At 37.8% G+C, this 16,358-nt stretch overlaps 1 protein-coding gene across 1 annotated transcript in view; it reads left to right on the top strand.

Annotated features, from left to right (window-relative positions):
- LOC107544926 (guanine nucleotide-binding protein G(q) subunit alpha) overlaps window positions 1-16,358 on the top strand; it is a 245,076-nt gene that overhangs the window by 180,842 nt on the left and 47,876 nt on the right. The window contains exons 4-5 of the mRNA XM_087822712.1: window positions 6,718-6,846; window positions 9,317-9,446. Of these exons, the coding sequence (XP_087678838.1) occupies window positions 6,718-6,846; window positions 9,317-9,446 (259 nt within the window). The remainder of the gene's footprint in view (window positions 1-6,717; window positions 6,847-9,316; window positions 9,447-16,358) is intronic.

The raw sequence follows: 16,358 nt of genomic DNA, 5'->3' as shown, positions 1-16,358 counted from the left end.
CAATTTATTTGTTTGAGCAACAGACCTAAGAATCTGACCTATGCCTGGTCCTGGCCCTGGTGTCCACCTGACACTTAGTTGTTCAGCCCATTCCCCATTTGATACTAGTGGTCTATTGTAGATGTTTGGATCAACTATCCGTATATAAGATTCATAAGGTATGAAACTAGTTACCAAATGCAGTGATAGGATCTTCTTATGAGATACTTAATTTAGTTTTTAAACTCTGGGTTTTCTAGATTAGCTCAGTTCTTTGGCAAAGGAAAATTAAAATTCTTGATCTCTTAGACTTCTCTTTTATCCCACAGAATATTGTCCCATGAGTAATTTTCATGAACTGTGGTATTGTCACATACCTGCTACCACTGGGCGATCTTTGTTTTAAACCTGGAGTTTTGTATTGAAAATAACTTCTTAAGAACAGAATACCTGTAACAAATGCTGCACCTCCTTGAACGCTAATCATGGTGTGCCAGACGTTGGAGAGGAAAGTTGAATTGCCCTCCACAGAATGAGCTCTTCGGGAGACGGAAGTGTTTGTGTTATGAGTAATCCTGTGCAGCTAATCAGCCTAACCAGGTTACCAGGCAGGCTCATTTCAGCAGTAGGATTTGCCAGATAAGGGAGGGACTTGGTACCAAAATCTGTACCTGATTCTTCCCTCAGGATGGCAATTTTGCAGACCTGTTACTTTAACTCCATTTTTTCTAAAGTTCACTTTGAAAATACTACTTTTTTCCTTTGAATCCTATGTTCACATAGCAACTGTTCAATACCTGTGTTTCTGGTTTCTCCTTAGCTTCCACCACCGCTTTTGACAGTGTCAAATAAGATCTCATAGCATGATCTATCTTTCAAATCCCCCAAGACTGTTCCTGTTACAATGAGGTCCTCTTAATTTTTTTAATGAAGTCGACCTAGTTTTTCTAACCTTCTTTTTAATAATTAAAAATGTGCAATTCTACCCAGAGTCTTTTTCTGTGCCAGAACTTCATCTTAATATCTGACTTGAACTGCATATCTGTTAAAAATATCACCTCTTGATAGGAGACCCTTACATAGGAGTTGAAGAACCCAATAAATTCCCCATAGCAAGCTGCATGAATGCCCCAAGATGCTATTTTCATTATCTTACTATGCTTGGTTGGATTTATACTAAATGTCAGAGATTTCTATTCCATTTACCACTCACAGGTACTTTCCCCCTTTTGATACAATTGCTGAGGGTTGCCGGTCTGTAACTTTCATTTTTTCAACCCCAGCGGTACTGTGATATAGATTATTTGGCAAATTATCTCTGACTTTTATTTATGTTGCCTTCATTAAAAAAAAAACAAAAAAAACTTGAATTTTTAATTTCTTTGTTATTCTTGGTTTAGATTTCAATTACCCTTCTAGTCATAGGTGGTGGGGTTTTTCTAATTAAAATTTTAAAAAATAAGTTTTCATTACATGTCAAATTGAAGTGTAAGTTAAATTTGAAGGTTAATTAAAAAAAATGTTATTGACAAACTATTATCAAAACGAAGGAACAATTGGCATGTCTTTTAAAAACATATTCTAGGGAGAAAATGCCCCATTTAATTTGATTTGAGTATATTGTTATAGTGATGTTTAAGCTCCTCGTATATTTTTAGTCATTTAAAGTTATGGATTATATCCCATTTCTGAATTTTTAAATTTTTTCTGCAGCCAGAGATGATCTTGAAGTTAAACATATAAAGAAGTCAGCAGTTATGAGGTGTAATTATAAACGAATGTACTTGATTTCCTTAAGTCATGCAAATCCATCACGCTACAGAAAGATGTTTTGTAGATACCAAGGATTAGATGGCGATCGATTCAAACAGGTTCCCAGAAAATGACTCTGTCCAAAATATACAAATGTTCATTTCATCCCCATAAAACCCCACCATTTCTCCTCTTCATTAAACCCCTTTCTTCCCACAAGTTGGTAAACTTTTTGCAGGCAGGGATCACAGGCCAGGGAATCTTTATACCCTTAGCATCTACCAGAATGTCATGGTCAAAACATGCTGTTGAGTTCCAGGTGACCCTGCATTGTTCTCATGGTCGGAAAGGAACTGCTGAAATTTTACTACACGAGTCTCTTTGTTGCTTTGCTTTTCACTGAAAACCATCAGAAACCTGTTTCTTTCACTACAGAGATTGTGTCAGAATTGTCTGTTAATTAGGTACCACTACCTCCCTCGTTCGGCCTGGCTTAAAGTGAACCCCGGGTCTGAAAGCTTGTTAGTAAGAGGCATAAAACAGACATACAAATTAGATCATTTTGTGGCCAGGGCCTAAAGAAGAGCAGGAAGCATAGCTAGTAAATGAAGTTAAACAAAGGCTGCTTTTCCTCTCTGTGTTGTCTTTACATCCATCAGAGGCAGTTTAATTCAGAATTCAGTTCTTATGTAATACAGGCCAATAAGAGCCCAGAGAGGTGATTACGTGAGTAGCTGACAAACACCCTCCCTACCCCTTGGTTTTCTTCTGAAAGGTATAACCACCTTTCTAATGACTACAGCATTTTCCATAAAATAGTTTTAATTAGGGTCACAGGTTGAGCACCTGCAGTGTTCCAGGCCCTCGGCTAAGGGTTGGTGACCAGCATGGACAGTGGTAGTCATGGTCCCTCACCCCATGGAGCATGAGAGCCCTAACTGGGCAAACATGTAGAAAAATAATGAGTTTTTTTCCTAATCAGTTATAAAGATATCTATTATTAATGACTCAAAGCAATGGCAAGTCATTAAATCCCCATGAATGGATTAGAGTGAGTTTAATCCACTAAACCTTCCATTTTTTAGCACAGTCCTAGCTGTGTCTTGTCTCCTGGACAGTTAAATGAGCCTTATGTATACCACGGGAGCTGTCTCCCTGACAGCAGGAGAGAGCTGCGGCCAGCCACTTGTTAAACATACATTGCCTTGGAAATGTACCTTGTGCCTGTCACCATAGCAACACCCCAAGAATGACCTCAGCAGCCACTCAGACTCATTTCTACAAAACAAATTATAGCTATAATTAACTTTCTGATTTTACTCTGCACTATAAATTTGTTCAGACCTTGGTGTTTTTTTGTTAAAGGTTAAATGAACGGAATAATCCAACCTGAACCCATCCCCCCAATATTTCACCAATGTTTTCCCTCAGAATATGAGATGCTTCAATGGAAAGTACAATTCAGTTAAGAGATGATTCCATTCCCTTTTCTCACAATGTGACCAGAATCAACAAACGAGGATGCTCTGGTCTTACCGTGCCAGAACTCCGTCCCTAAGCGAATAAGTGGCTTTTCCCCCTAAGCAAATGTGACATGCAGAGAGTGCTGGGGTCAGCCAGAGCGAGGGGCACACGGGGTTGGGCCTTACATGGGCAGAAGCTCTCCACACCGGCCCTCCTGGGCAGTGAAAAATGCTGCTCTTCTTTGCCTGCAGGTTTAACTGCTTCACAAATTATCTTCAACAACCTTCATGTAGCTTCTGAGCTGCTCAGACCTTCCTCTAGGAGAAAATAGTTCATATCTTTTGTTCAGAGGGTTCGTTGTTTTGTTTTGTTTTGTTTGTCTTGCCTTGTTTGGGGTGTTTGTTTGGTTCTAGATAGCGCATGTTGCAGCTAGCAGGGCTTGATACAGTTCCTTTCAGTTTTTGTTGTTAAACTAAATTAACCTTTTTACTCCAGGTAGAGTGAGCCTTTCCACCACCCAACTGCGGCAAAGCAAAAAGAATGTCAAGAAAGAGCTGCGGTTCATTGTCAAGTGACCTGGGAGTGTACGGAGCGTCTTTAAGGGCCCTTTCCTTGCCATAACATATGTTCAGACCCGGCAAGGAACAGACAGAACAGAGCCTGGCAGGCAGCAAGCACTCAGTAGAAGGTCATTATGTTGTGCTGCTGTTACTCTTCATGAACTGTACTGATACTGCAGAGGAGCAAAAGGTGAAGAGGAAGAAAATACTGTTGCCAGAACTAGATGCTTCTGATACTCAGCTGATGTCTCAGCAATGCCCAGTTCACAGGGAGACACCACTGACTATTTGTGGGGCAGCCGCTACCTCCTTGCAAGTAGTTTTCCAAGCACAGGTGTATGCCCTGTTTTTCTTACCTGAGCATGCTTTTCAGGGAGCTCGGTTCACTCGAAATTAGAGAGAGACTAGCCAGGATCCTACCGAGCAGAGTGACAGGTATTTTCCCACTGCACTTGCTAGTTCTTTAAATTCTCCTGTGCAAATACATGTTTAGAAATGGAGTGGCCATGAGTAGTCTGCCTAGTTCATCTTTGAGAACAGAAGGCCAGCATCTTTCTTCACCACAGGAACATGACAGGAATTAGCCACCCTCTGTTCTGACCTCCTGTGTATTGGGTTGAGTAGAAACAGTTTATTGGGCAGCGTATTTCTGAGCAAGCTTGCCAATGTAAATTAGAAGTTCTCTGAATTAAATTTTTGTATATAGTAGTTAAATAGTGATCTTGTAGGTTTCAAAATGTACATTCATTTTAAGTTTTTCAAATCAAGGAGCTGATAAATCAGGAAAATCTGTCTATACAGAGTAGCCAGTTGATTTTGCATTCATGTGTGGTGAGCTGGTTCATCTGTAAGATGAGGTACAGACCAACTCCTGGAACATGGACTTGTTAACCCCATCAGACAACTCCAAGACTATGCCAAGATATTGACTAAAGTTTGAGGCCCAGTACATCTTTATATTTCCTTCCTGCCACTCATGCCCATATTCTCCCTCCCTCTTTTTACCCTCCAGTGAATTTTTTTAATAATTAAAGTTTGGTTCTGATCAGTCAGTAGAGAGCTAATTGCCAGCTAGAGTGTCATTGATGTGTTTGGGATAAGGCCACTGGAATACTAATTAGTTGCTTTGGTGTAGGAATTTCTAGGCAGATACATTTTTGTCTTAAAGGATTGATAGACTTCTAAAAAGGCAGTGATTTTTTTTTCTTCGTTAAAGTCAGACTTAGCTCTACTATTTTATGATCCCATGAATCTAAGAGACTTAATGTAACTTTTTTCCAACACCCAATTTCAAATTTAATAATGTCATTATTAAATGGAAATAACACTAGTGCGGATGGTATTTAAATAGTGCTAAAACTAAACCTCAGCATAGGAAACCCATCCACCCATCTAACCAACAAATATTCATTGACTGCTATTTGCCAGGTAGGTACTAAGGCAAGAATAACAATGGACAAGACAAAGCCCTTACCTTCGGTCACATTGACGGAATGTTTGTGCTTGATGGGTTATAGCATGCTCTGCACGAGACATTCCCTGTTATACTGTGTCTCAGAACTCACTGTCTCTTATTTGTGGGCATAAAGGTTGTGCAGCTCTGACCCTTTTCGGTCCTGTTAGTGGCTCCATCGCTTCCTTAAGCCTTACTCACAAGGCAAGTACTTTGCGCCTACACGTTGTAGCTGCGTCCGCGTCTGTGCTCCATGCTCCCCAGGGCCAGGGGGTCGTTGTGCCTCTTTGAATGGTGAGGGTCCCATGTAGGACAGTCACTTTCACCTGTTTGTCATCAATTATATCAAATTTTGTCATTCTCAGGGTTGCAAATTATTTTTTGCTCTTTGAGAGAATGAAAAGTGAATGGAATATAATATTATTTAAATGCCAAAGTTATACTGATGGAGAACATGTGTTGCCAGGGGTTAGGGTTGGGATGGGGAGCACAGGGCAGTTTCTTTGTGGTAACAGAACAAATTTGTATCCTGATTGTGGTGGTAATTGCACGAATCTCTATATGTGATAACATTTCATACAACTATATGTCCTCAGTGTGTGTGTGTGTGTGTGTGTGTGTGTGTGTGTGTGTGTGTGTAAACTGGCGAAATCTAAATAAGGTCTGTGGTTTAGCTAATAGTACTAGATCAATGTCAGTCTCCTAGTTTTGATAATGTACCATAGTTAATAAGACATTACCATTGGGGTAACTGAGGGTATAGGGGATTTCTCTCTAATATTTTTGCAATGTCTTAGGAGTCTAAAATTATTTCAAAATAAAATGTGCGGTTTTTTTCTCCAAAGGAATAGAAAAATATAATATAAGCTGATAAATTTAAAGTTTAGGTGTGGTGACCCTAAACACTGGGAATATCTGACCTTAGACATTGTTACCTCAGTAGCTAGAAATCTCGTGGCTTCACCTCAGTCATGAATGACTTAGACTTTGGACAGAATTTAGGACATGATATTCTGTGTCCCCCCTTAGGGCATTAAGGAGATACATGCCAGGAAGAAACTGATGTTCTGCAAAAGGCCAAAAAATAAAAAAGCATTCTGACCTTATATGTAACTCTTATCTGTTTATTTATACAAACTTTATTTGTATAAATAATTCAAAAACTATGCTTTAAACTCCTGTTTTACCCTCCAGACCTGCTAAGCAAGTAGAGAGTAAGAGACTTGTCTGATTACTTTTCTTCTCCCCCTTTTTCTCTTGTGTGGGTTCTAACTGATTTTAAGAGAACAAATGAGAAATACAGTGGGCCAGATCGTCCATAGAGGGGTCACCTTGCTCTGACCAAGGGCAGGTTGACTTGACTCTTTCGAGTTCCCAGACTTCTCTGCCACTTTCTGATCTTCCTTCCTATCCGCTTCTCTCTCGTGATCCATTTTCGCCCTTCTCTTTCCACAGGCAGGCGCGGTGCGATGGTGTCACTGACGTTCTCATTGTGTCTCCCCCCTCTAGCTATCTTAACGACTTGGACCGTGTTGCCGACCCTGCCTACCTGCCTACGCAACAAGATGTGCTTAGAGTTCGAGTCCCCACCACAGGGATCATCGAATACCCCTTTGACTTACAAAGTGTCATTTTCAGGTAGTAACTGAGTCCATACAACCCACTTCTAAACTCTTATGCCTTGAGAATATTTGATGACCTCTGTAAATATTAAAATCATGTGTAGGCTTTAAAACATTATCACCTGTGTACCAATTATTATCAGTAGATATACAAAATGAAATCATGTGTGCCTGAAAGAAGAAGCCGAGGAAAGATATATGGGCAGGTTTCTCATGTCAGATTAAATCACCAGGAAATCAATGAAATCTTAGTTTGCTGATTGGCTGAATAAAATTAGTTACTCAAACATTAGTCCTGATTATAATTTTTTGGGAATCATTTTACCTATGAAGACAATGGATATATTACTAGATTTGTATATGACCCTGTTAATAATAGAAATTATATGTTGGCAGAAGCTTTCAGGTCACTGTTTCCTCCACGCCCTCTGCTACCAATGCACAGTTTTTCAGTAGCAATAAAACTATGGGATGCTTTGTATTCCTAAGATAAGTTGCTTGAAATTTTTCAAAATACATGATTTTGAATATGGGTTGAGTAATCTAAATTTACATAGGAAAATAGAGTGAAAGTATTACTTCCTCACTGCTGCTGTTCTGAGTAATACTTCAGCAGAAGTATTTTTTAAGATGTCATTTTTTTTTTTAGGATGAGGGAAAAATAATACTGATTATTTTAATTTAATCTCTTACTACACCATCACTCAGTTGTCCTTTTAGTTAGAATACAAACCACAGGGTGCTTTGAGAAATGAAGACATGTGAATATGTCTTTGAGTGCAGAGTTGAGTTCCTTGGTAGAGCCCATCGCATTGAAGAAAACTACATACAATACAGGGTTGTGAAGTAGGAGGGTGTCACTCTCACTGTGTGAGTCTGCCACGAGACTCTGCTGAGCTGGCCCTCTGTCGTTCCCTGCCAAGGCACTCTGTGTTTTATTCTAATCAGCCTCTGAATCTGTGGTCACATCGAGCTGCTGTATTTTCTCTAATAGACATATCTAAAACTGTGCAACATTTTGGAAATAATTCTGCCTCAGTTTTTTTCACATGTATAACAGTTGCATTAAATGATCACCAAGGTTCCTTATAGCTTCGACATTCTGGATTACTTAAATTTTGAGTTCATAGCATTTAGAGATCTTTAATTTGAGACACCAAAATTTCATTCCTCTTATAACCATATTACAGAATATTTTCAGAAAACATATAGCATTTCATGGAGATTTTCAAATCCTTATTGTTTTATAAATAGTGACTTAGAAAAATAATTTTCTGCCATCAAAAGCATGTTGTAGAGATTAGTGTGACAGGATTTCATGTAACAGAGTAGCATACTGTTCACTGAACATCAGGCAAGAGCTAGCATTTTAATTTTTCTAAAGACCTAAGAATTCCAGTTTTGATGCCCATATTTGTAAGTCTCCCTGGGTCCATTGTTTTGCCCCTCAGATACCTCTTCCATGCCTTAGAAAACGTTTAGAATCAGTCACCGGAAGAGCCTTGATTTCTTAGTTTAGATTTAAAGCTTAGAGGCAGGAGAACACCAGAAACAACTGCAGTCTTCAACAGATGCATACAGAGCCATACTCTCCAACTTTTGTACCTAAAACCCTCATTCTCTGAAAGTATTTTACCCTGCAAACATTGTGCACATTTTTGTTGAGATATGGAACAACAGTTTGAAGAAACTTGGATCCATTGCCAAGTACTGCTAGGTATTCTCATATATATATTATCACTCAAATTAATTGATGTCAGTGTTGGTTCCTGAACAGTAACTCAACAAAGAATTGAAGTGTTAAAAACAAATCCTTGAAATAGTTTAAATGATGGCCTCTTGTAGCATATATTTATGGCAGGTTAGCAAGTTGTTTTATGCATAAGGCTAATCGCACTGTTACCCAGTATGCCTGGACCTGTCCCAAATTATTGCCAGTATTGGAAGAAAACCCCATATGCTTACCCTACTGATAAAGGTCCAGGGGAGTTGTGTTTTGATCTAATTGAAGCATTACACACACCTATATTGAAATGTATAGCATCTTCCAGTTTTTAAATGTATTTGCAGTCATTTCTAGCATCCTTGAGAAATATATGAGGATCTTCATTCTCATTTTATAGGAAGATAAACTGAAGTCAGTATTTGCCATTAGAGCTTAATATAAATAAAACTCATTTTGTTTACTCTTCAGTGTTTGAGTAAAACACCATTTTGCTTGGCTAGGCACAGGATTATTTTTACTAAGTTATAATTTTCATACACATCTGGTAGCTTTCTGATAACCACAATGATTTATTACCCAGAATATCTTGACTTTGATTGTTAGGTGACAGAAAATTATTAGATGTTCAGTAAGTATTCATTGAATTGACTTGGATGACCATCCTCTTTAGAGAGTAGTTTTCCCAAGTTTGTAAGTAAAGCTATATTTATATTGATTTTTTCTTTATATGCTATTAATATGAATATTGTTAACCTTGCAGAATGGTGGATGTAGGGGGCCAAAGGTCAGAGAGAAGAAAATGGATACACTGCTTTGAAAACGTCACCTCTATCATGTTTCTAGTAGCGCTTAGTGAATATGATCAAGTTCTCGTGGAATCGGACAACGAGGTGAGTGCCTATTGAACAGGCAGTGGGTTATCATTTTATTATCTGATACAGATAAACACTAGGAAGTAGATAGAGTGTGGGGTATGGAATAAACTGACTTCATTGCTTTCTTGACTATTTGGGATTTTTAAAATAATGGAAAGTCACCCAGTGGTACACAAGGTACACTCAGAAAGGTAAGCTCTTTTGTCAGATGTCTGAGCAGGTCTGTATGATCAGCTCTAATTAGACCCCATTTGATACTTTTCACACAATGCAGAGGCTCTGAAAATGAAAATAACACCGAAATGTTAGGCTAATCATCAGTTCATATTGTAGCCTTCTTCTTGCAGGCGGGAGTCGGGAGAGTTGGAGTGAGTCAGCCTGTTTGGTTTTGTTTTCATTTTGTCTAAATCATTGTTTGTGTGGTGGGTGTGTCCCAAAGAGAACTCAAAACTCAAAGCCTCTCTCAGCAAATGTGAGTGATGTTGCAGCTGGTCTCTAAGTCGGTCCGCTGTGGAGCCCGAAGGGTCTTGGTGATGCGGCCTTCTGCGTACAGAATTCTATAGGCTCTTGTTGCATAATTTCGTCTCTACTGGGCAGTGAGTGTCCTTGGTATGCCTGTCTGGAGAACTGATTCAGTAATGTAAGCTCCTCCCCAGTACATGAAAATTTAACAGGTATAAATATGGATTTTGAGGATAATAAAGGCTGCTGATGAGTCAGAGTTGATTATAGAGTACAATTAAAGGGCATAGAAAACTGACTTTGAGCCGGAATTCAGTGTGTGTGTTGGAGGAATGGAGAAGATGCCATTGATATACCCGGTTAGAGGCAAAGATTGCAGACTGACACGCCAATAGTGAGTATTAAATATCCTTCTAATAGGGTAGAAAATAAAGAGAAGGACGTGAAGATATCTCCAATAGCTGATTAAAATAAGATCTGGCATATTAAAATATACTTCTAATGTTGTACATCTGTTAGGTATACAAGAATTCTGGCTTCTTTGTCCTTTTAAGTATTTTATTTTCTGTAAGTGTTAATGTCTCCATTAATGTGCCCATCTAATCCTCCATAGCATTTCTTTTGTATGTAGGATTGATAAAGAATTCAGGAACCGTTATTTCATATAGAGCTGAGAATTACCAATTCATGCATTTCAGAATCTTTCCTGGGTGCAAGTATATGAGCTTTTGAACCAATCAAAACAACTTCTTTTTAAGAATGAGGTTTATCAGCCAGTTGCCTTCTGTAGCTGTAATGGAAATCGCCTGAAAATGTTATCAAAATTTAAGTTAATCAATTGCCACTAGAATTTTAGCTGTGATATCTCTATACAATAGTCCCCCCGTTTCCACGGTTTCACTTTCTGTGGTTTCAGTTACTTGCAGTTAATTGAGATCCAAAGATGTCTAATGGAAAATTCCAGAAATAAACAACTCAATAAACAATGCATAAGTTTTGTTGTTTTTTTAAGGTTTTTAAAAAAATGTTTTTATTGACTTCAGAGCAAGGTAGGGAAAGGGAGAGAGAGAGAGAAACATCAGTGATGAGAGAGGCCATTGATGGAGCCCGAAACATGGGCATGTGCCCTGACCGGAAATCTCGCTGTGACCGCCTGGTTCAGAGGTCAGGGCTCAACCACTGAGCCACACATCAATTGTGCACCATTCTGAGGGCTTGATGAAATCCTGCACCGTCCCACCTGGGACATGACTCATCCCCTTGTCCCGAGTATCCACGCTGTAGATGCTCGCTGTCCCTTAATCACTAAGTAGCCAGCTACCTCAGTTATTAGGTCGACTGTCAAAGCATTGCAGTGTCTGTGTTGAAGTAACCTTTTTCTTCTTAATAATGGCCCCAGAGCACAGGAGTGGTGATGCTGGCAGTTCTTATATGCCAAAGAGAAGCAATACAGTGCTTTTTATAAGTGAAAAGGTGAAACTTTTCTACTTTATAAGGGAGTCCACATTCACATGATTTTTTTTGCAGTATTGCTATAATTTTTCTATTTTATTTTAGTTACTGTTTATCTCTTACTGTGCCTAATTTATAAATTAAACTTTGTCATAGGTATGTGTGTATAGGAAAAAGCATAGTCTGTATAGGGTTTGGGGCTATGCACAGTTTCAGGCACCCATCTTAGAACATGTTTCCTGCAGATAAGGGGGGGACTACTGTAGGCATTTCTATGTTTATCTATATCTGCGTTGGTCTGTTGTTCCATAATCCTTGGTTGTATTTTGAACATACTGCATATTTCTGATGTTGTTAAATATTGAATCAAGACAAAAAATATTTTGAGGGCTTGTCTACTATTTGCTGGGTACCAGGGAATCTAAAGAGATACAGAAATGAAAAAAACAAAAATCAACTTTGCCCTAAGAGACCTCGTAAAAGAGATATACTTTTGTAAGATGTAAGAAACACAATCTCATTTCTTAAGTCACTGTTTACATTATAGCTAGAGGAAAAAATGTGTTTATCAGTACATATTGCATATGAGATAAATGCATTGTAACTATAAAGAAATATATGTTGTGGTTTAATGCTAATCATTTTACCAATTTAAAATTTTCAAAACAGAACAGAAAGTAAATTTCTTAGGCAGCTCATCAGCTAATTCTAGTTCATCCATTTCCTCACCAGATGTTGCTTATAGAGATCAGGTTTCTGTGTAAAATAGTATATTATTTTATATTAATTAGAATAAGATGACACTGTTTTGATGATCAGATATCATAATTACATTTTCCACAGTAACTTCCATGTATAGGCACTATGTACATCTAAAAAATATTTTTGTAGTTTCTTTGATTCCTGTGGTGATTTATTATGCTACAATTTAAATAATAAATCTATTATATTTTCATTAGGACTCCCTGATCACTTGTGAATATTTTAAAAGCCTAACTTATAATTCTATGAGATAAAAGTCATTTTTTAATTGATTTGAGAGAGAGAGAGAGAAAGAAACATCAATTGGTTGCCTCCTGCATGTGCCCTAACTGGGGTTCAAACCCACAACCTGGGCATGTGCCCTGACTGGGAATCGAATCCGGTCTATAGGATGACGCTCCAACCAACTGAGCCACACCAGCCAGGGCAGAGATAAAAGTCATTTCTATGTTGTTTGTTTTCAGACCTCAAAGCCTGATGGTAGTATTGCAGATAATCTTAAGCATGATAAGAAAAATACCGCTTCTTTATTACTTCATCCATGTTAGCTATAATCATCACTGTTGGCACTGCTGGTAATTAGGAAACACTGTCAAAGTATTTTTTAATATCAGGATGTAGTCACATTATTATTTTTTTTAGTTGTACTAATATATGAAAATGTTATTGCCTCTCTACTTTCTTAAATCATTAAGGAAATTTGGAACTAAGGAATTCTACTTTCCTTAAATTTCATGTTTTTGTTAGACAAAACTGAAATAAGTTGCCCCACCCCCAATTTTGTTCTTGGTTTTAAAATCCGATGTTCATCACTTCATTGGAGAGCAGACTTTTGTTGTATCTCCCTTGGTATATAATTGTGAGAAAAAAACCTGCAAATGGATACCGACAGCTTCCTTTTCTGTGCTGGGGAACTGCAGAAAATGGATTACAGACCACTAGCCAAAGCTGCTATGGGAAGTAGTTTAGGTTATTGCTTTTGCTTTTAATATTTTTAAGTGTTTGCATCAGTTTTCAAAATGTATGTAGATCTGCTTTTGTCTGTCTAGATGCTCAGCCCTCCGCGAGTTTGGGGAATACGTTTCTTTTTGTTGTTTCTTCTTCCCAAGAAGGAAGTCCATGATTGATAGTGGGCTGGAGCAGTCGGGGTTGCAGAGCTGTGTTGACTTGCGTAGTCCTTTGGAGTCTGGTCTTCCCGGGATAACACATCGGCCCAAAGCAACTGCTTTGCTGCAATCACTCATGCATATATCATTTCAGTGGCCCTGAAAGCCCGAGCACACCGCAAGGCATTCGCATAACATATTTCAGTTTATCAGTGTGTATGCAAACTCTGTCCTCTAGTCTTGATTTTCCTGGTTTTCTCTTACGTGAATATCTGAGCATAACACAAAGATGCTTTCTTAGACATTGACCCCGGGTCTGCCTTGCGGACCAACCGCTTTATCGAATCTCAGTGACTTAGACTCTTTTCCCCTCCACTTCTTTTTTGAATGTGTGCTTCCAACTTATGTTAATACTTTTGAATTGGTCAGTGACTGGCTATGTTTTAGTTTTAGAAAATATCAAGAGAATTTTTCATACCCCAGGCCCCCCTTTCAACCAAGGTGTATTCCTTGGTGATATTGGTATTGGTGATATTGGTATTCTAAGGTGATATTTGTTCTCATAACCTTTTACGCTTCGAACCTGATTCTTGGAATTGCTCAGTATATTTTTCAAAAATAGTAAAAGAAGAGAGTAGACATTTACAATCCCTTAAGAGCTTTATGCCTATTCAAAACTTGCTTAAACCATTACTCATTTGCATCTCACCAGCTGACCTCCCTGTGAAGTTAGATCCAGGTTTGCTGGTGTGCGTTAGGGATACAATGTGGAGAGATTAAGACCCATGGTCAGGATCTCTCAGGGCTCTGTCCCCTGCCATTCTATACCAGCTTTCCCTCCCCCCCTTCACAGTGTCTCCCAGAAATTAGAGACGAACTCAGAGGAAAAACAAGAGGAGCTGTTAAAGGTAGCCAGGAGCATGGAAATAGAATGAAAATCCTGCCCTTTCAAAAAGGGATTGAGATACCTCTCCTCTACCTCTAAGCTCTGATTATTCTCATAGGTAACAGTAGACTCTACCAGTAATTCGCAGTTCCTGTAGTGCTCAGTTGGTTTTGAACTATCTTAAAACAAATAGTCTAAAAGATGCATTTCCTTTGGATATTTCTCCTCTACTTGGTTTCAAAATGAAGCCATTTTGAAATTATTCAACTGCAACCAGTGTTTGAACATTTTCTTTAAAAGTGTGAAACATGTACTTTGTTCTGCTCTAAAAACTCCAAGGGAGCTCTGGGAATTTTTTTCAGATAAAATTCAGCTTTGAGCGGAAAACTGACTAAAAATTGAGGAGAAAAAAATTGAACTCCAAAAGGAAATGGCTAAAGGAAACTTTTAAGTAGTAGTTAAAAGTAAGAGCTTAGGTTAAGAAATCCGGTCTCAATTAGACTGACTCTAACCCTCCTTTGTTGACTTTTAATAAATTATGAAATCAGAAACTACATCTAGCTTCTCAGCCTTTGGTATACTTGTCTCAGATTCATGGCCTGATTAGCGAGGATATTCCTGAAAGACGCCCTACTTTTTTATATTTAACCCCTTTTCCATTTCCTTACTCCTTTGATCATTTAGCCACTTGTTCCTATTTGAAATTCCTTTCCTCACCTTTTTCATTACTCACCATTTCTGTTTCCTCCGTTATTTTACTTCTTAATTTCTTTGTTTGCATTGTTTAAAGGAAACTAGAAGGAATTTTTCTGATCACGATTTATGAGTTTGAACTAGATACCTTAATGCTGCTGGTAAGGGTGTGGGAATCAGACACACATATGGACACTTTTTGTGTGAATGTGTATCAGAAATCTTTTAAAGTCTTGACATTGAACCCATATTAGTATAATCTATGCAATAGTTTTTTTAAAAAGATGAATTATGTTACATGAAAAAGATTACAAAATAGTATGATTAGTATAATCTGATTTCTGTAATCACAACTAGTAACACATATAGAATTATTATAGGGAGGGTTATTAGCTCCCACAAAGAAAATAATTTGGAAGATTTTTATATCAAGACCAAGGTGTAAACAGTGATTCTCATTATTGCCAGGTGATAGCATTACAAATAACTGAAACTATATATATATATATATATATATATATATATTTTTTTTTTTTTAAAGTAAAACACAGTAAGACTTCAGATTGGGATTTTAGCTCTGCGGTTTACCAACTTTGTCTATTTTTCTTTTGGATTATCTATCTTTTTCTTGCTGATTTGTAGGAGTCCCTTACATTCTTGGATGTCAGCCTTTTATCATATGTATTGCAAGCATCTTCTTCCACTTCGTAGTTTGCCAATTATTCTCTTAATGGCGTCTTTTGATCAACAGAAGTAGTAAGTTTTAATATAATAAAATCTATCAAAATTTTCCTTTATGGTTATGTTTGTGTGTGTGTGTTTGCATAACTGCACACACATAGTAGGATAAAATAAATCACCTCAAAAATTTGGATGAAAGGACAGAAGGATTGGAGGATAAGAGTAAGAAGTGAAATGTAAGTCACACAGCCAGGTACCTTTCCTAGTGGTAGTCCAAAATTTAGTCAAGCATCTCTTACCAACCAGTAAAAGGAGGTAATCATGGTCTGTTACAAGAGTCACCCTGTTTTTAAAACAAATTGGCTTTTCCTGGTACTGAGCCTGAATGACTCCTGCAGCTTCATAAAGAGATGCTGTGGGAGGTAGTAAGTTATATCCATGATAATATCCCTCCAGAAACCAAATATCATAAGGGCTGTTGAAGCTTTGCTCAGTGTAAGTTGGTGCCATAATATCAAAGTTTGTGATGAGCCAATACTGTGGCCTAAACATACAACTTGATGTAAGAATAAAACTGAGAATAGCTAGGGAAGTGGATTTTGTGTACTTCTGTTTTCATAAACTATTTCAGTGAAATGAAAAAGTATAAAATTATAGGGAACTTAAAATTTTGACATATTTGCTTTAAGTCTTTATTTTTACAGAAAGAAAATGACACAGATACAATTAAAGGCCTTGTGTAGCCTTCCCTGATTCATTTCTCAGCATTGTTTTTGAGATTTTTTTTTCGGGTTGAATCATGGTTTTTTATTATAATTCATTCTGCCAGTCTCTGCCTATTGATTGCAGTGTTTGTTCATTTACATTTAATATTACTGCTGATTT

Source organism: Miniopterus natalensis, chromosome 12 (genome assembly GCF_054644295.1).
Source record: "Miniopterus natalensis isolate mMinNat1 chromosome 12, mMinNat1.hap1, whole genome shotgun sequence".
Taxonomy (NCBI): Eukaryota; Metazoa; Chordata; class Mammalia; order Chiroptera; family Miniopteridae; genus Miniopterus; species Miniopterus natalensis.
The sequence above is the reverse complement of the archived record's forward strand: the minus strand, read 5'-3'. Positions and strand labels throughout refer to the sequence as shown.